We start from the raw sequence: 21,029 nt of genomic DNA, 5'->3' as shown, positions 1-21,029 counted from the left end.
GGCTGCGCTATGAATTCTGGGACACAGTTTCTTCTTCTTCGGGGTTTAACGGCAGTTGGCATCCTTGTACATGCAGTGCTGCCATCTTCTATTTCAGTCCGTTATTACACTCTTAAATCCTACTACTTATTCCTGCGTCTTTTGGGATCTTACAAAGCTTCAAACGACGCGTCGACTATTAAATCAGTCGTCGACGATTTTGATAGTCGACGTAATCGTGACTAGTCGACTAATCGTGGCAGCCCTAATTTAAACAAGTAATTCCTTTTTTCCATTTCATATTCAAACATAGGACTTAAGAGTCAAAGCTAAGTGAAATCTTGAAACCTTATTTTTCAAAATGAGACAACTTTTTTTGGTCCATTTTTTGGGGCTTTTTAAAAAACTTTGCATTTCTTGATCATGCGGTTGAAGCGAATCGCAGGAAATGTGAGAGGGGGAAAAAAACAAAAAAACAAACAAACAAACAAAACCACAGAATCGACATGCAGCAAGGAGTCTGCTTAGATCCCAGGGTACTCCAAGCACAGCTTGGCCAACGTCGACCCCTTAAGCATCAAGCATTTTTTACATTTATATTTTTTGTTAAATGCACACACTACAAACAAGGTGGGAGTTACACTGTGTTGCAAAAACAGATTAACTGCAGCCGAAACTTATATTTAAATTAAACTGAAATTTCTTTGCTGGCATCTAAGACATTATAATTTGTTGCTCTCTCACTGGTATAGGCTGTAAAAGTGGGCACTAAACTCTCCCTCTTTCATTTGTGCAGTGATGCATCCCAGCCAACACGGCTCCGACGTTCCATCTGTGCCTCACAGGGAGTGTTTCAGCAGGCTGGTAGTGCTATATTTACTGTGTGCTACATTAACTGCATCACCCTCAGTGGGTCGATGAGTATGGAAACGATATCTTTTGTAACTGCCATGACAAGGTGAGACACTTTTTAACCCTACTGTGAAAATGCAGTTCAAGATTCATCTGCCTGTCGTATGTCACATGGGACAGGGTGGTGGAAGACCATTCTCTGAAACAACACACTCCTCCCTGTGCAGCTTCCCTAGCATTACACTAAGGCCTATGCTATTCTGTATGCATGTATCTGCCAGCTAAATATGCAACCTAAACACAGCTGCATCAAATTTACATGATCTTTGGTGACCTCTATGGTGCAAATTAAAGTTCACCAATGACCATTTTCACATCTGCCACTACCACCTGAGATGCTGCTATAACTGATCACATATGGAGAGGAAGGAAGGAAAAAGTGAAACGGCGAGAAGGGAGCTAAAATGAGGAACACATTTTCAGCTGCACTGAAGTCAAGCGTGTAGGTGTGGGGAGTGGGAGTTAAACACAGAGCTCTGCATCTACAGTAAGTGTGTATGTGAAGTAGTTCAGTGTGTATCGAGGGTGGCAGCAGACTGACGAAGCTAAACACCATCCTCTGGGAGTTTCGCTCATTCTGGCAGAGTTACCAAATCCAGGGAGTTACCGTGCCTCAACACATACACTCACAGACAATTTATCTTGGCAGTTTGGCTCTGATAATCCTCATACAGTACAAAGTGGGGGAAGGGACTTCCTAGCAGACTTTATAAACAAGCCAGACACAGCCACAGCTTAGGGGCTCTGTTCGAAAGCATGGGCCTCAAAACAAATGAGCAACTGTATTGAGATTGACCATCTTTCAATCATCCTTATTCAAGGTGAACATTTAAGGCTACAAGTAGATATTTTCTATCATTGTTTTAGTGCACAAATATGACAAACCTTTTTGTGAGCAACACCACGTTATCAAAAGGTGATCAATTTACAGTTGTATAAGCCACACTAATAAATGAAATTTATCCTTTAAGGATAGATTTAAAAAACAACAACAACAACAACAACAACAACAACAAAAATCTATGTGGTGTGGTACCCACTCCAGATGCCATGCACATCAAGCCATAACACTTTTAGGCTTTCAGCTAGCCCTCATTTCTGTACTATACATTTCAAGCTTTCCATTTGACAGAATGCATTATTCCACGCGTTTCTCTTGCTCTCTTTTGAAAACCCTGTTTATTATTTAAAAGTGTGTGCGAGCCCATATTATCATGCAGGACATAAAGCTGTCTGACCTAGCACAGGAAACTGCTCCATCACCAGCACACACACACAGCTGGAAAGAACCCAAATTTCTCCCCCACTCTTTGGAAACACACCCAGACTAGAGTAAGACCTGCACGGCGAGGAGCCTCTGTCCGACTAAACCTATCGACCCGAACAGCTAGAGAGGTCCAAATTACAACGCAACGGTAACTCTGCGCCAATAAATAATAAAATAAAAATACCACCTCCACCATCACAGGCCTGCTAGGAAAGAATGCTAACGATACTTAGTGTAAAACATTCTGACTACCAAAGTGTGGGGTCCAGGGGAGCAGCTGAGCCCATGTGAATTGTTTAATAAAGGACAGTGAAACGCAGAAACAGTCGTTTAACAGTGCACAGCAGCGTCTGTGCAGACTCCCCCGCTCAATGCCAACATGCTAGCAAAACAGACCCGAGCCTCACTGAACACACAGCGAGAAAGACACCGATATGAAGAAGCCGCCACGGATAAACACCGTCGCTGAAATGCAAACCACGTTGATTATATCAGCGCTTACCCTCTCTTTGATGAAATGGTGATATTTAAACAGAACACGGTGAAAGCAGGACAACGGTTTTCGCTATTTTTCCTCACGGCGGGGTTTATCTCTCTGCGCTTGTCGTCCCCGCGTCGTCGCTCCGCCCAGCCGCCATCATCCTCACTTGGGTGCGGCAAACGGCCTAGTCCGCCCCTCGCTATTGGTCGTCTGGGAGCACATGTTAACCCATTGTAGCCGCTGATTGGAGGGCGAGTTATCGGCCCGCCCCGCAGAAATGGCTGAATTTATATTTCAGTGTTGAAACTTAAAGCCTATTAAAACGAAGGGCACGCACCTGAAACCTGTCGCAAATGTTTATTTTTAATCAGCTTTACTCACAGCTACACTGCAGTGTAATTTTATTAAAATATATGCTGCAAATGTCATGTAACTCACTTCAGTCCCAGCTTAGATATTTTGGGAGCAGCACTGTATCACTTGCTACTCTTGACCTCCCAGGATTGTGCCATTGGATGCTTCACTGATCATGGTTAATGGTGGTTTGTGGTAATATTCATTCATAACTTCTTCTGAGTGTGCTTGCAAAATAGTGGCACAAAAAAAAACCCATACTGAAAATGGTGCATGTTTTTAGAACAGTAGTGGAAGTTTGTGATCATGTTGTGATTTGATTACATAATTTAAACATGCATTTGCTCATTCTCAGAACTCATTCAAGTGCACCAAATATATTAAGTAGTGATGATCTCTTGTAGGTTAAACATGAGGTAAGTAGAGGAGTTCGCTAAGGTTACTCTTGATTCTTTGCATCCAACAAAACTGTTGGTGCAATCAGAAAACTTGCAGTCATATTGATTTGATGATGATACCATGGAGGCCACTGACAGGGAGTGGGGTTAACAACAGTCATTGTAGGGTATATCTGTCGACAATCGGACACATTGGAAAGCTGGCAGCCAGGGGGCGCAGTTAACTCATTTGGGATAACTGCAGCAGGCTGTTTTTTCTATACAGTCTATGGCAGTAGATGTGAGGGCAATGGTTCATGTAAACATATTGACATGTTCAGTATTTGCCACTAGATGGTACTGCTTTGTCAGACTTCAGGCAGACACCTGCTGCAGAGCAATACTGGTTTGCAGCGCTGGTAGGGCATAACATTAGAGTGTTCAAGGTATTCAGAAACATTTCTAAATGAGATTTGAAATTGACACTGTGCTGTTGTGTGGCACAGATGACTGTTTCTATTACTGCGGTCCAGTGTAAAATTAAAAGAACACAAACATATATAATCTAGCACCACATACTTACTGTAGCCTTGCTGCCTCAGGCAAACATATCAGCTGCCTTAGTTGTTTTGGTGTTCATAACTAGGCGTTGAATTCAGAGAAGTACCTAGGCTTTGTAAAACAAATACCATGCGTTTCATTGTGCATGGCTTATTAGAAAAGGAAAATAAGAACAAAAAGTAAATACAGAGGAGAGACCAGCTAAATAAGGAGCCCAAAAAACTCCTTTCCTCTTTCACTTCTGCACGCCTGTGATAAAATCACACATGAATTCAGCATTCAAGGGTCCAATTTCCCACAGACTGCTTACCAGATGACTAAAAAAGTCACAAGAAAAGCTCACTTCTCTGCCATATGTTGTTATTATTATCATCATTTTTATTTCAGCGCCATGAAGTGAACCAGTCACGCTCTTCAACTGCTCTTGTACTGATATTATAGATCACATGGTTACGTTTTTTACGGCTTAATTTCTTTAGAATTGCACTACTTAGCATTTGAATGTAAGAACAAGCCCAGCAAAACATTCTGAGTTTGCTGGGCTTACTTTCAATGCAAATGGACCACTGGCAGAGCTGGCTTCTGACTCTTGTGGCGTTAATCCTGTCCCGTACCAGTTGACACACACACACACGCACTCTCCTCTTTACTGATCTCAGACCAGCACTGGCCCTTCCACTGTTGGGAATAATTACGGCCTGCCTTGTAGCATGGATACACCGACGAGGGACTCTAAATATATCCAACCAGTGTGTCTGAAGGGCTTGGGCATGAAGATCATATACTTACACTGGAAAGCTACACCTTGCTCTATTAATTTTTCTGCTCTATTGTGTGCCAGTGTGTGTAAGTATATGTGCATCTACTTAGTGCTCTGACACTCACTCTCTTGCTTTTTTCATTTCATGCAATCATTTGATATTCCTATCAACAGCAACAGGAAAATAAGATTCTTTAATCCATATATCGGTCTTTTTTTAACACTAACAAACATAAGTTTGGACGTCTATTTAAACAAGGTGAGGCAGACAAGCTCAGAAAGACCTAGAAAAACAAGCATTAGTAAATCTAATGTGATGTAAAATGCAGGTCTTTTAAGTGATAGCAAATAATTCGAGCTGCAGCATTACATTTAAGTTAGCATACATTCCTCCTCCTGGGTCACCTGTTCTCTCTTAGAAGCACATGTCACAGAGTGAGTGAAGATAAACCCAGCTGCTTTTCGTATTCATTTCAGGGCAGCACTGGCCGTCCCCTTTTAACTACAGCCAGCCTTCAGCTCAAAGCTCTCAAATCACCGGGGGCTGATATGAAAATAAACAATTTGTAGTTGAGCAGAAGATGCCTGGAAGCGCTGGCATGTTTAAGGGTACAGCCTAACCAACGACTTGCAATAAAGGACATTAGAGGCTTACTGCAGCTCAGCTGGGCAGGTAAAGTTCTTGGCATTTGTTGCTCAGTGAACCCACAAAGTAGTCACAGAGGTGTACTGTGATACTGTTCTATCTTGTAGCAGCAGCAATCTGTCGTTGACTCAAAGATGGTATTGTTTTCAGCTTGCGGTGCCATGGAAAGCCCCACTCCCTCCTTCTCTGTCCTGCACAACAAGACAAGGGTCAGTCTGTCTTTCCCTCCCCAGTGTGTTTTCAAGTCACTTCTCCTTCAGGAAAATATTGTGTAACCTTTGAACTTTGGCAGTGATCTTTTGAACCCAGTGGTCCCACCTACAGATGGATTATTCACAAGGATGTTAACAAAAATAAAGACAATACGTGAAAAGCAGTGCAAGACTGTGAAACTTTAAAATAATATCCACAGATATAATTAGACATCAGTTAGACGCGGCTGCTGAGCCAGGTCAGTCTCTGTTAAAGTATAATGAAATATCATTAAAATATACAAATCAGTCGCCTATTACTGTATAGTAAACATCCGCACTATGATCTTCCTTTGGGAGCCGCCTATTATGGTTTAAAGCTGAAAAAGAACAAATGAAACATTCATAAAAGGATAATAAAAGTGCAGCTGTGATTATTTGTTTGTGGATGACATTTGGAAACATGAGCACAATACTACACATAATATTTTGATTTTGTATTTTTATGGAGAGCTGATTTACATAAACCTAAGTAAACAAGTACCTCAATGTTACTTTTCATGACTGAGTTCAAGTAGGTCTGCTAGCTCTATCTATCTATGCATTTAAAAGTAGGGAGCTGGAACTGAAGTGACAATGCACACTGCATAAATATCAATCAAAAAATATTAAAATATAATAAATAAGAAGATATTTTAGTATTTTTGAGTTGTTTATCTTTTGTTATTGTGTGTCTGCATGTGTATATATGTGGGAATGTGAGTTTTTGTAATGTGTTTTACATGCCCAGGAACTGCACAAGGAAATTACCTGGCAGCTAAACGTGATACACTACATCTTTTCCTTTTATGTAATTAATGTATTTTGGTTCCTGAAAGAAATAAATGAACAGAAACAGAAACAACATTCCAGATCTCCTATTTAACATATCCTGAGTAACCCATCTAATACATAATTTTATTTATTTATTTATGTTATAAATTAAATTAAAGTTTTTACTAGCAGTATAAAATATTGTTAATACAATATCCGAGTATGTGCAGTAAATGTAAGGTGCGATAGGATTTATTTAAAAAGTGTATTTAATTTTTTTAAGTACAGTATTTCAAAATGATAGTCTTTTCAGTCTAGACAGGTCGCCTGGAAGAAAAGAAAAAAGAAAAGAGGAGCCTGTCTGAATGTGGCTGTGCGCTCTCTGGAGATACCTTGTCTTCTCGCCGCCTCCCTGTGCACCCTCCCCCTGTCTGCTGATATCAGCCCGGAGAGTTTTGAATCCACTCTGTGGCCTCAGTCGCCGCCATGCTGAGCTGAGAGAGAGAGCGTCAAGTCAAACTTTGTCACACTGCCTCAACCCTCATCTCCGTACGCACCGGGAAACGTCCCACAGTGAGTACCTTTAAGTTCAGTGAAATGTTTAACCTGCGGCTATCTGCTCGGTGAAAGTAGCATCTGTGTTTTTTGTCCCCCTCTCTAAAACGCGGAGTGATTCAGGGCTGTAGCCTCGCGACTCCGTACTCGTGCGTGCCGTCGCAGACTTCAACCTCAGCTGCACTTGTTGCGCTGTAGCTGAAACCCCAACAGAGACAAAGGGAGGTGTGGAAAATGCATCGTTTTAGTGTTTTACTTCTAAGCCATTTTTTAAAACTCCAGCTTTCGGCTTTTACATTACTCTCTCTCGACGTTTCAGAGCAGAAAATAAGATGTTAGCAGCGGGCGGCTCTGGAGTCCATGCTGTCTTTTAATCGCAAAAACCCTCCTCTGTACTTCATTACCTCTTGTCCCCCAGCTCACACGCATTTTTTAAAAAGTATTAAACTGTTATTTTAAAATGCCAGTCTGGCACCTTAGAGGTCAGTCGAGGGTTTTCTACCCTTGGCATGCATAAATCAAGAGTGCGCTTTCACTGCAGCAACAAAAGCCCTTTATTGACAGCGCTGAAGCACACAGCCACGTAACCACAGTTTATATGAAGAGCACCCAAATGTCACCGAGTGAAATAAAGACCTGCAGCATGCACTCTGAGGCCTCTTGGGGGAGTTTTAGGAGTTCTCCAAGTTTCAGGGCATGTTGTACTACCAAGACTGGGGAGGGTCGGCAGTGACCTGCGGATGGGTTTCATCAGGAGAGCGTTTTCACCTGCATGCATGTCTAATCTTAGGTGGTGAGCAGGCTGCACTGAATAATAGGTTATGCTTTTTGTCTTCCTCCTCTCCACATTTGCCCTCTGACCTGGCAGTCCTGCATTTCTCTGTGACTGTTTTTGGTTCTTTGGTGATCCTCCCACGCCTGCTCTTGACCTTCTGTAAGCATGGAGGGAAGGATAGGTACAGGTGGCCTCTCAGACTCAAGTTCTTCTCCTGATGCCAGATGAAATGACTGAAGGAAAACTAAAGAGGAACTTTAAAAAGATAATAATTGTTGTAATTATTGCCTTAATTATAAGTTAATCTTCCATTTTATGGGCTGGAGGGAAAAGTGTCTGTTCTCAAAACACCATGAAGAGTAGAAAATATGCATGCGTGACAAGGTAGAACTAGACAATTTCAACATTTTGGCAAAAAAATAATAATTTTTTTTATCTTAGTCTCAACTTACTTTTTATGTCTAAAAGAATCTATAGATAACACACTAATTGTTAGCTGCAGACTTTAGTACAACAGAAGCTGTTATAAATTGCAGTATTTGTCTTACCTCAATACGTTAATGACTGAATGCCAATCATTTGAGTTATAAACCAGCCCTATGATATTACAATGATTATATACAAGGTTGGTTTACATTGCATAAGCGCTGAAGAATTTTGGAAGGTGCCAGCATCTTGTTTTCACAGCTTTGTTAGTGACTTTACCAGCCCCGCCTCTCTCTTCTCATCGTCCAGCATCGCAGCCTTCCCTGGCGGCTTCAATATGTAATTCTTCTGCCTCGTCGATTTTCATTCCAGAGGTCCTCGGAGGGTCACATTAGGCACGGGGGGCAGACACCCGGATCTTGTCAATATGATGGGCTAGCTGGCACCAAAGCACGCCAGAATCATGTCAGGCAGGGCCTTCAGGGGGGGTTCACAGAACTAGCCAGAACAGGATATTGCTGTGTGATCATTCACCAGCAGTAGACAAATCATTAAACCACTGGCTGCCTGCTGCTGAGCGGGTCAGACATTTCTGTCTGTCACTCTGACTTTCCCTTGGATTAGAGGTTTTAGTTGTGTGTTTTTTTTTTTTGTTTTTTTTTAAAGGTTGCCAGTGTTTCTTTCTGGGTTTGGAACATCTGCTGGAAAGAAAGGTTAATGTTGCAGAGTTAGTGTTTAGTCTAAAAGCAGTCTGGTTACAGTCATTTAAAAAAAACAACTCTTGTTTATCTCCACGTACCAGATTAGGATGAGTGATTAGGTCATGTCTCTCTAATTGAAAGCACAGGATTCGCATGTGCTAAGTGAAATCACACAGGACACCGTTGCTTGTTAATGCTAACTGCACACAAACACGCAAACCTATCTTTAGAGTCCTTTAGGAAAGGCAATAATCAATTTAGAGCTGGTTGGGAAATCGGACATTGAGTCAGGAAGCGCTTGGCTGAATGAAAGTTTTGTTTTAAATCTGAACTTTCTGCAGAAATGTCACTTGTTATGGATGTCAGGCCTTATTTAGTTGGATGCCCTGTTTGGGTTTTCGGAACGAGCTCTCGCTGTTTTGCAGAGGAATTTGACAAAAAGTATTGAAATTTGTCCTTGCTGGAGCAGGTCCAGCATTTTTGTATAGGAAGCTTGCAGTAAGCACAAACACAGAGACACACACTGTGTTTGTGTTCACATGCAAACACAACTATTCAGCCACCTTAAAGACAACACTTTTAGACGTGCCACCTTCCTTGGCATACCTGCACTGTATTTAGTATGAATTGAATAAAGTCTTAATGGCTTTTAAGGTGGCCTGAGCAATTAAGCCTTTATTATTTTTCCTTTCACTTGTCTACTAGCTCTTCTCCCTAAAAAGGCACAAAAGAATACCTGCAATTGATCTGGGCAGTGGCACCTTCCCCCTCCTGCTTTGGGAGGTTGGGGGAGTCACCGTAAAAAGGTGTTTTGTCTTTGATGCATAATCCTCATTGTTCTCCCCTTCTCATTAACAATACAGTTTTCTTAAGGCAGACGAGAGCGTAAACATGATTCTTCCTTCTTTAAAGCTCAGTCCACACCTGCGTGGCGTTTGGCGTTCATACGTCGCCATTCAAGGAAATATGGGGGACGTGTGTGATGTATGGCTCATTGTTTTGGTCTTGCTGGAGTTAAAGGCTAGGGGTCAGTGGCCAGCTTGTGCTCCTCTGATGTTGAGGTGTGCTCGATGAAATGGACATCTGTGGCGGCCTCCCCCCCTCTTCCTTTGGAAACACCCAACCCCCCCTCCGTGGCACACCCTAGTATCCCTCAGGCTGGAATAATTTCCTTCTGGCTGCAGAGTAGCATCTGGTTCCACATCAGCAGCAGACAGTGGCATGTGTAGGCACTTTTATGTCTGCATGCATGGTACTGGCCATGCATAATGCACTGCTGCATTCCAGAGATCGTGTCACCATTGAATGGTGGTTTTGAGTCGGCGTAGGCGAAGGCAAACACTGGGTGTGAAACTGTGTTCTGTGTCTTTTGTTAAGCACGTTCTGAGAAAATATTCCAATAATAGTCCACACCCTTCAGGGTTTGGCTGCTGTAATGGTTTTCATTCGCCGCTATTGAAGATTGCAAGAGAGTTTAGTTGCAAGTTAGAAAGTGTGACAACAGCAATCGCGATAATGAAACTGTATACAGGAAAGCTGTGAAGATTCCCAAGGTGCTGGCCCCCGCAGCTATGACTGATATTGCTGAGAGAGCAGGAAGCTTAGTGATCCGGCGCTGTCATGCTATCGACAGCTTGTTTGATGTTTTGAAAAGGTTCCCAGCGTTGTGTTCCTGAGAGCAGGGAGCTGGGAGGTAATGGAGTTGGGAGACGACGCCTACATACAGTACATTCTGTCGCTGCGGAGAATATCACGGTGTGACACAGCTGACAGGAGGAGGGCATCCTTCATCTGAGATAAAGTAGTCATTCTTTTGTCAAATGCTCAGCTGGGTTTGTTTAAAGAGGATAGTTTTTCTTTTGTCAGCCTGACGTCACTCAACGTTTGATAGTTCACTGACTGGATAAACAGGAAGAAGTCCCAGCTCCTCTTATTTATGTCCCCGGGATGCAAACTGTCTTCGCTGTTAACCTACGTGTGGAGTTTTTGTCACCCGGGGCTGAATAAAGGAGTGCACTGGCTGAACCTGCAGTCCCCATTCACTCCTTAGAGAAGTGGGGGAAGAAAAAAAAAAAAGGGGCTCCTCAACACTCGTCAACAATAGACACACTCCCACAGATGCACACACAGTCACTACCCTAACCTCCCCTTCCCCCATCTTCTCTCCCCTTACCCACCGCCCCCCACAAATTGTCCCCCTCCCCCTCCTCAGCGATTGTGTGCACTGAGGCTTTCCAGAGGCGCGATCTCGGGGCTCTCGCTCTCCGCCGGTGAGCAGTGTTTGACTGCTGCGACAGGGAGGAAAGGGAATACGAGCAGTTTCGCTTTACGCTCAGATGGAGACAGCCTGTCACTGGCATGTGCCAAAGTGAAATAGGTCTTGAATGCGAGCCCTGTCTCTCCAGCCTTTGCAGCATCTTGCGTTCGCTTTTTTTTCCTTCACCTTCAGTGTTGATCATGCTAGATGGAGAGAGAGAGAGAGACAGATTGCTCTTGACTGGTGAGCAGAGAGGGAGGAGGTGACAGGCTGGTTGTGCTGGATGACCAGATTTTATTATATATTTTTTTAACATCTGTCATGCAAACCTTTCACGACTGTACCAGTAATAACAGTGTGACTGAGCCACGTTGGAAGAGCTTCTGTACCTGCAGGATCTTCCCATTCAGATTATGGTAAGATTCACGTCGCACACAGCTCCTGCTGTATGCTGCCACCTAACAATGATAGATATCAACAGAATTTTATTTATTTATTTATTGTTTTGACAATAGAAGAGCTTGCTCTGTAGGGTGGAGAGAGTGTCCAAAATGGTGCATGCTATTTTTACCCAAATCTCATATGTGAAGTAAATAATTCAATGTGCTGGGTGTGCTGGGGCATGCAGCAAGGGAGTTTCCACATTACCTTATTTGCTTTTTGGCTGTTCACTCTGGCTGTGTGAATTAATGGAGAAACAGAAAAGGACAGTATCTTATTTATGGAAATCGGTGTTTATTGGCAGACGTGGAAAGTGTTCGTCTTCTTACAAGCTGTTCATAAATCTCCCCCCAGGTTGGATATTTAAATTTTCCTGTAGCTTGCCACAAGTTGGTCTCCTTATCTGGGTATGAAATCCTTGTAGAAACAATGCTGGGTTTTAATTTGCTCAATTTAATGTTAATTTTTTTAGACTGCAGGTGGATCACACGTCTTCTCACTTCACTTCAAAGCGTGTCGTTCTTCTAGCTCTGAGCAGGTCCTCTTTCTGCTTTGCATGTGTGGAAACCACCGGTCTTTTGGCATTCGTGTCACTTATTTATGTTTTTATTTATTTCCGTCACCACTAGCTGCTTAAATCTAGCAGCACAGTTACCGAGCCAGGATCGAGGCACTGCATCATTGTTTGCACGAGGAGGAGAAGGCGGTTTAATTTGGGGCTCTGGGTAAGGAACTCCTCGCTTTTGCAGGAAAACACCAAATGGGTCCAGCACCACAGTGGGCACGAGGTAGTTTCATACTTGAGTGTCTGCCACATTGTGCAAAACTGTGGCCTCTTGCATATTTGGAAAAGTCCAGTGTTGTAAGAAAATGTTATTTTGGAAATACTGGAAGGAAAGCTGAGGTTAGATTTATCCTGGTGTCATGGATGAGTTCAGAATTATCAGCGACAACTCTGTTTGTTCTGGAGTCTATTTATCCTTTTTGGAAATAATTTCAACAACAATAACAACAGCATCTGAGGGAGCAGAGGAAATGGCCTCTAAATCGATTACCATCAATTACTTGGTTGTATACAGACAATGCACAAGATGGACTGAAGTTCAGTGAACATCTGTATGAGTGATGAAGGAAATCAATGCATCAGAGAGGGAAAAAAGATGGGTGGCAGATGTAAAGTTTAGAGTTCAGGATGGAGGTGAAGAGTAGCTGTTTGCATAGATAAAAGGAGCAGGAAAAGCCACTGTCCACTCACTGACTGGCTGCTACTGGTGCCTCTGGGCTTGAGGCTGATTTACGATTGGATTGGGTGGGGCAGAGACCTTACCTTCACTCCCCCTCATGCACATTTAGCTGCATATGAATTGGTATTTAATGTTTATCTGCTTACAGGAGCTAAGTCCCACTCCTGCAGGTTGTAATCTGTGTCACGTTAACACATAACTGAGTATAATCTATAAATCTGATGTGCTGCTATCATAATCTTTTAAGGTCAGATAAGCTGAGGAGCTAATGCCAGGTTTGGAGATGGAGCATCAGCCAGCAGGACACAGACAGGATACGCCTCATCTGATCAGCTTATTAAACTTTCAGATTCAGAATCCTGGCAGCAAAATTAATCTGCTGATTTATGATTTATGTGCATATGTAAATGTGCATCATTAGAGGGGCATTATCTAAACATTTTTTTCAATAGATTTGTATGGTATTTTTTAACACCTTGTTGATAATTATCTTTTGACCTTTTCATAAGGATGATTGATGAATTATTCATCCTTTGATCCTGGATTATAATCAGCCCCACTGATTCATAGTGTCTGTTCACTACCCGGTGGGCTCCTTGGTGCACTCTATTTATGCTAGCTAGCTGGCTGGTTGGCTGCTTTGGTAGCTATGGAAACAGTAAAGCTGAACAGACCAGGCCTTGCTTGGCTAATTGTGAGCAAGTCAAGTGTGTCTGCAAAAGTCAGATGTTCCCCAGCACGGACTACATGTAAGATGGTTTTTGGGGTTTAAAAAAAAATTTTCTCCACAAAATTTTTGTCTTTTGGAGCCAAAGATGTGCTGAACTTTTTCACCCAAGAGAAACTGAGATGCCTGTTAATATTCTGAAGATGTCATTGGTCAAAAATGCATAGCTGCGTCTTTAAATTACATAATTTTGCTACATCTGAAATGGATGGCAGTTCTTTTTTTTTAATTGACTGTTAAAACACATCTTACATTTGAATACATTTCTGAAATGGTGACTATATATGGTGTCACCCATTGAATTACTGTTACTGAATTACTATTATAAAGGTTAGCAGTTGTCAGTTTTGTTTTGTTTTTTATTGAGATAAGTGACCAAACCAAGTCAAAGTGTTAAGCTAGCTGTTATTTAATGCCTATATAAATACAAAGTGGAAACTAGAGTTAAGGCCAGGAAAAAAAACAACTACAGCATAAACTTTGATCATCACAAACACCAGGTGATGCTTAGCCAATATTCTGTTGTGCAAATTTGATGAGCCTGTGCAAACAGTGTGATCTCCTGCTGCTGTAGCTCATCTGTTTAAAGGTTTATTGGATTGTGCATTTAGAGACATTCGTCTGCATGCCTTGATTGTAATCAGTAGTACTCATGAGGTACTGCTGACTTCCTATCAGCTTGAAGCAATCTGGCAGTTCTCCTCTGACCTCTGGCATCAACAAATGAACAACAGTGCCGGATTCAAGTTCACTAAAATCACCTTCTCATGCAGCAAGTTATCTTGCCCATGTCGGCATGCCAATTTAAAATAAATATAAAAAGAAAATCAACTATAGTATGTTTTTTGTGGGTGTGAAATGATTACGATAGACCAAAACAGCATTTTTATAAACATGTCTATTTCTGGTGTAAGGTCAAATATTTTATCTTGGGAGTCTACAAGGATCAACTTGCTTGGAGTCACCCCCAAGTGGTCATTTGAGGAACTGCAGTTTTCTTTGGCATTGGCTTTATTTTTTCAGTCCCGTTGTGACGCGTGTTCTGCTATTATTTACATGCAGAAGAGTGAAAGCGGGTACCCGATTGTTTTTCTCATTTCCGATGATTTACTCTAACCCAATGTTGTTGTTTTTTTTTAACCTCTCTTGTAGACGTGTACTGCGACCTTAGCCCCGGGCGTCTCGCTCAACCGTTTCAGCTGTGTGAAGGAACGTGAAAAGAAGATTTAATGAATCAGTATTCGCTAGCCGACGTGATGACGGACAAGTAAGTGACTTATTGTTATTTCTCTGGAGAGCACGTTCATGTGTAGGCGTGCAAAGAGCTCACAGTAATCAGGCGTTTTGTTTGAGTGAGAAGTAACCAGATGATGCTTGTTAATGTGGTTATTTTGCTTTGCACCAGCTTGTAGGCATTCCTGTAAGTGTGTTAACTGTGCAGAATTCAAGGAGGAATGGGTTCAGATAGCGCAGAGAGATGTTTGATGTGGTTTACGGTAAGCAGTGTTGGTAAAAAGACAGTCTGCTTGGCCCCTGTAGATGTATGTCATTTGCATCGGGGGCTGATTTGCATTCTCGTTCGCTGTGCTGGTATGTTGCTGTTGCTGCTAGCAGCTCTTTATTTCCCTCACAAAACAGTCGTTTAAAGGGTTTTCAACCTTTTTCATGCTGCCTCTTCTTTTGCTTATTCTTTGTGTTCTTCATTTTGTTTCCCTTCCCCCTTTTCGTTTTGCAGGTCTCTATCTATACTTGTCTGTCTCCTTTTTGTCTCTTTTGTCCACTTGGCCTTTGCTTCTCACTCCAGTGTTTGTTGGATTTGATCTGCAGAGATCTATGGAGAATTTGGGTGCAGTAGGAAAAATAATCTGCTGTCAGCAATCATTATAGGCGTAATAAGTGGTGCAGGTCAGTCAGCTGAAAGGGATGCGCACAAAAACTGCATAAAAAAGGTCAAACAAGGCCCAAGTTTACCAATTTCTCTTTCTGTTTTATAAAGCGACAGAGGGTTATATGCACAGAGTACAGTTGATAAGATTATGTTGTTAGCTGTGGGTCAGCAACTCCAGCATCTCTCCACTTATTGCTAATGCACCTGTTAACCCTTTTGAAAGTGCAACAGGAAAAGGGAGGGGTGGATCTGGTGAATCACGCTGTCTTTATATGAAGCAGGCCTTCGGGTGTCTTCCCTGGTTAACACTGGCACTCTGTAATGTCAGCTTAAAATATGCATTTAGTTTAGTAAATCCAAATAATCCTATATTTGCCCAGAAGGGAATTTCCCTTGCAAATTAGAAGGTTCCCTCAAGGATGCATTGCAATTTTTGCCGAGCCAGACGTTTTTATAATGATTTGGATGCAGTATAAAGAAGAGAAGATATTCTTGGAAACTTTATTTTGAAAACAAGACGTGGCAGAGTTTTTATTAAGCCTCTGCTGCACGGAATCAATTGTAGCGAGGAACGGGGAGTTTCTAAGTAAGAGATGATGATATTGACAAGCTGGATGAAAGGTATCCCAGCAACCAGAAAGTGGTGGTGGTGGGAGGGTAGCTTATTGTATGCTAGATGCTCGCCTGTGTTGTAGGATGATTGTTTGACTGGGATGAATGATAAATGTTATGTTGAAAGGAAGTGAGGGGAAAAGTTGGAGGACGTGCCCCCCGATGGTGACAGCGAACAAAGCCTCCCTCAACATGGGTCTACTTAAGATTCACACAAAGGCAGAAGAAGATGGCCACTTATTTTCTCTCCAACACACACACACACACACACACACACACACGCACACACACTTTTTTTTTCTTAGTTCACTCATGAGCAAACATTTACACATAGCTGGATACCAGTGGACATTCCTGCAGATGTGTGCATTCCACTTGGTATTCCCAAAGTCAAGCTGGCCTCTGGAAACGTGAGAAACACGAAGAATATTTGGTGTTTTTTGGATTATTTATAATTTTCTGGCATTTGTTTAATCGAAGAGCTCTGATCTGTGTTTTCCAATCAGATTTTCTGCTTGAGTCAGAAGCTGATTATCCATCTGTACATTTGCTCTAGTACCCTCAGACACGAACATGTTTCAGTTGCTGGATTTTCCTTTTGTACCAGGATGCTCTGGGATGAGGAAAGGTTCTAAAGCCAGATTTGCTCCCTGGTGCTTGGAGGCATTTTTTTTCCTGGTTAAATTCAAGCCTGCATAATCCTTTACAACACACTGTTGTGTGTGTGTGCGGTGTGGTTGTGTGTGTTGTGTGTGTGTGTGTGTGTGTGTGTGTGTGTGTGTGTGTGTGTGTGTGTGTGTGTGTGTGTGCGTGCGCTAAAGTCTAGAGTCTATGTTCTGTTCACTCTGTGTATATTGAGTAAACAGGAATTTCACCTATTTTCTTTTCCCTCTTAAAAGAGTTGCATCAGGGTTGAATATATTACATCACATAGGAAGGACAAAGGGAAGCACAGTGCCTCAAACACACTCAGATACAGACAGAAGTGCGCTGAGTGTAAGCTCTTCATTGGGAATTGCATCTCCATCTGGTGCCTCTGGTCTTTAAGGAAAATGGGGACAGCAAGATAAAAAAAAAAAAGGCATTGTTCCTTAAGCCCTCAAACCATACTATCCTCTTTCTTTATGTAACTGTTCCTGTCTTGTTTTCCATAAGGAGATTCCTCCTACTCATTTTTCCTTGCTCTTCGCATCTGTTCTCTTCCCTTTCTACAACCACTGTGTGAATTTGCTCTCTCTCTTAGCAAAGCCATTTTTCCCTCTCTCCCTCTGTTGCTACCATTTTCCTTCCATCCCCCACCTGTGGTGGTGTTTGCTGACAGCCTTGTCAGAAACTTGGGATGTTTATAGATGGACAGTAATGGTAGCTGCACAGTGTGCATGTGCACGAGGTTGACACATGCACATTGACAGTGTGGTGTCTATTTATGCGCTTTGCTTATCTGTGTCTAGGCCCCATGTGTGTAATCATGTCAGTCTCAGGGGAGTGAGGATGCAAGCTGGTTATATGCTTAATGGCTGCTTACAGTAAAAACCACAGTGGCACCAGAAATGTGCTAAATGTTGCAGCCCGCCAGTTGGATTTATCACATACTTCAAAACTAATAACACTTCCATCAGCTCCACTTTGTGGTAATTGCAAATGTTAGCAGAAAAACATACCAAACTGCTCGAAATAAGCATTTTTACTTTGGGAAATATGTTAGCATGTGGAAAGGAGCTATTCAGAGTAGCTTTGTGCCAAACCTGTGTGTAACCTAATAAACTTTGTTTGATGACTCACCAAAAGCCACTTGCATGACTGGAGAGTTACTGTGTACTTTTATGAATGGGAACCAAAGCTGATAAGGCATGCCATAGACATCTGAGATACTTAAAATACAACTTTGGGTTTGGCTTGAACTTTTTACTTGTTGAACTTCTTGCCAGTTTAAACTTTTATGACACATGCACTATGTGGGGGGAGAAAAAAAGCTACTGGGCCACATTACACCTACAGGAGCTGCTCAGCCATAGAAAGCCATTGCATGAAGATCCCGGTGCACAGATTTTTTGCCAATGTTAATGAGTCTAACAGAGCACGGGCAGTTTTTACACACTTGGCAAACCTCATTCTGTATCTTTTGCACAATCTGACAATTCATGGCTTTTGAAATTCTTCCACAGACAGTTGATTGTGTAATAACAGTTGATTGTGTAATAACTAGAAGGGAAGAAATTTTGCAAACTGACTTGTTGCGATGATGGGATCCCATTACAGTATCGCGCTCAAGTCTGTTGAGCTCTTGACAACTACCTTTTCTTTCACAAATGTTTGTAAAGATAGACTGCATGGCTAAGTGTATGATTATTATTTTTTTTATACACCAGTGGGAGTGGGACTGAAAATGTCTAAATTCAAAGATTAAGCCATTTGGCCCAGTACTTTTGTCCATATAGTGTAATCTGAGAGTTCAGCCATAGGAAGTATTTGTTTCAAAGTTCCTGAATTCATTACTGTTACCAAACGGGGAGAGAGATCTTGACAAGACGTTCCAACAGTAGTTCAAACTGAGAAAATCGGGTGTCACAGAGGAGTGGGGTCAGTATGTTTACCATTAGCTGAGTTCCTGAAGTAGGGCTACTAAAGCATTTGCTCTGGCTTGAAGAGTCTTCAAAAGGACACTTTAGCCCCATCCTCATTCAAGTCCACTCATCAATTTAAAAACCCTGACATTTCCATTTCCTCTCCGTCCGTTCTCCAGACCGCTGTGTCACCAAGGGCATGTTTCGGGGCACTGGCTCGGCTTGCGCCCAGTCTCAACATCCTGAATTGAGACATGTGAAGGCGTGGTGTCAGTTGTGTCATTGAGGTTTGTGGGTGCACGGTTTAAAAACTTTGTATCAGCTGTCACAGGGTTTTGTGGGAGCAGAGGAAAGCCAAGTCAAAGCGCTTCCTGAAGATGTCGAGGGGGATGCACCCTTTGGCCTTCGGCTCATCAATCTTGCGTCTGTCATCTATTCCCAGTTCTCCATTGATGTTGTCAGAGAGTCAGGGAGACGATGCAGCGCTCGTTTGTATACAAGCTTTTTTCTGTTTGGTGGTCTCGTAGTGAAAATTAGTTAAGAGTGGAAGAAGAGGAGAAAAATTTCTACTTGAGGAAAGAAATGTGTCAAGCAGACTAAATTTTGCCCGACCTCTCCCACCCCATTGCAGAATACTGTGGTCTCCTCTTTAACAAATATCAAACCCAGAAAGAGCGATAATATGTTGGCAATGCTCGTGCAAATCTAAGGCTTTATTTATGCGATCAGAGAACTAACCATGCTTGTAGTCGTCACTGCTTAACATAATCAGATTATTCTTTTATACAGTAGTGTAGGGGGCCTCCATTATAGTAGCTTACCAGGCAAATGCTAATGAATCTGCATATTTGGGTTGATTTAGCTGACCTGGATTCATTCGAGGGGAACATTTATCTCCTTGTTCTGAGATAGTTTGGGACTTCTCCAGCAACAATGTCCATTCAGCTTTAGTCTTTTTTTTCCTCTTGTTGTGTTGTCGATATTTTCTTGCGTTTTTTTTCTGAAGAGAAATTTGATTCTTTTTAAGAACCTGTTGAAACTGACCCAGAGGCACATATTGAACTCTAGTCAAAGCAAGTGAAACTCTAAGCCGAGTTTAGAGGACTGTGTGAATAAAGCTGGTCTACTCGTGTAGGAAGAATTAATTCAGCCTGTTTTCATTTTGCTCAGAGAAGCGGTGCGAGGGAACCGACTGGAAAGTGTTGTGAATGGAGGCCCACCCATCTGTTTCAGGGACAATAAGAAGATTTCTACTTTCATTCTTTAGACTAAAAAAATCGTATTTTTATGCACTAAAAAATAAAAGGGAAATAATTTTCCACCTGGCTGCATATTATTCCCTAATGTCTGTGTTATCTTTATGTTTCGTTAGTGATGCACAACACCAGGGCTGAGACTGTGCGAAACTTCAAAAGCTCTTTAAAAAATATCAGCTCAGGGTTTTTCCTCATGAATACTTTTTTACAGTTCTTTCAACTGTGGAGTTTCACTGTTTGCTACTTTGACTGTTCTTTCTAGTGGTTTAGAGGATACTTGATGTACTTTTTAAAGTACTGACCAGGATTTTAGTAACGTTTGAAACAATCTGATGCACTGAGTGGCAGCACAACAGACAGCTACGCAGTCCAGAGGAAGCAGATGGGTTAAGAATTTAGCTTTTAATAAGAAGTTCACGAAGTAGACAGTGAAGCATAACCAAAAGGCTGACCTTTAGTGTACATTTACTGCTCCTAGAATTCTATTTAAAGTACTGTGCAAAAGTCTTGAGGCACTCATGTTTTAATATATTCTAGTAAAACAGATTAGGCAAGCTTTCTTCAAGTTTCTTTTAACTTTCTTCAGGAACAATTCCCCAGGTTTCTGGAAGGATATTCCAAAGCTCTTCCACAAACTGTTCTTTGCTGGATTTTTTTCCTATTTCTTAAGGACGTGGCTTTCAGATACTGTTCATCTGCTGTAGATAGTGTGACTTTATTTTTTTATTTTTATGTGTGTAGCTTTGAGGCCTGTCACTTCTTGCTTGTTCAGTTTCCTCAGATTCGTTCAAAGGTTGCACACCAAGAAAAGTACCTCGTCCTTGACATTTTTCTCAGCTCTAACTGAAGATGACGTGCTTTTTGTAACAGGCTGCTGGTAACAAAGTGCCTGAAGATTCCTAAATTGTCATGTGTAGAGACAACACTGGTTCTTTGAGTTAGGTGCCTTTTTTATGCTTGAGTGATTCAGAGGTCAGTGTTAAGTGGCTTAACAAACACAGTCCTGTACACATTTATTGTCAGATTAAGGTGTTTTAACTGTGAACCTCTGTCTTTCTTTAATTCACAGAATTAATACCATTCCCAAGAGCCTCTACTAAGCTTTACAGTTCAGTGTTAACATGCTAAGCTAAGAAAATGGCCATTGTCATTGTATGGCATTGTAGCATTTACCTCAAAGCACTGCTTTGGCAAAATACAGCCTGAAAGCTGTGGACTTAAATTTCTTTACTAAAACTTATG

At 41.9% G+C, this 21,029-nt stretch overlaps 2 protein-coding genes across 7 annotated transcripts in view; one reads left to right on the top strand and one right to left on the bottom strand.

Moving 5' to 3' along the window:
* Nucleotides 1–2,821, bottom strand: part of add1 (adducin 1 (alpha)) — a 28,104-nt gene extending 25,283 nt beyond the window's left edge. Inside the window, exon 1 of the mRNA XM_042224390.1 lies at nucleotides 2,661–2,821. The gene's annotated coding sequence lies outside the window, so the exon portion shown is untranslated. The remainder of the gene's footprint in view (nucleotides 1–2,660) is intronic.
* A 3,959-nt stretch (nucleotides 2,822–6,780) lies between these two features.
* Nucleotides 6,781–21,029, top strand: part of sema4d (sema domain, immunoglobulin domain (Ig), transmembrane domain (TM) and short cytoplasmic domain, (semaphorin) 4D) — a 40,148-nt gene continuing 25,899 nt past the window's right edge. For 5 of the 6 annotated variants that reach the window (XM_042224410.1, XM_042224408.1, XM_042224409.1 and 2 more), the window contains exons 1-2: nucleotides 6,781–6,914; nucleotides 14,620–14,734. In XM_042224410.1, the coding sequence (XP_042080344.1) occupies nucleotides 14,697–14,734 (38 nt within the window). In that variant the 5' untranslated portion in view covers nucleotides 6,781–6,914; nucleotides 14,620–14,696. Of the gene's footprint in view, nucleotides 6,915–8,765; nucleotides 11,472–14,619; nucleotides 14,735–21,029 lie in introns of those variants that run through there. The other variant, XM_014336468.2, reaches the window with a different exon arrangement.

Source organism: Haplochromis burtoni, unplaced genomic scaffold (genome assembly GCF_018398535.1).
Source record: "Haplochromis burtoni strain Fernald_Lab_line unplaced genomic scaffold, NCSU_Asbu1 Contig_137, whole genome shotgun sequence".
Classification (NCBI taxonomy): domain Eukaryota; kingdom Metazoa; phylum Chordata; class Actinopteri; order Cichliformes; family Cichlidae; genus Haplochromis; species Haplochromis burtoni.
This window is presented reverse-complemented; position numbering and strand designations above follow the sequence as displayed.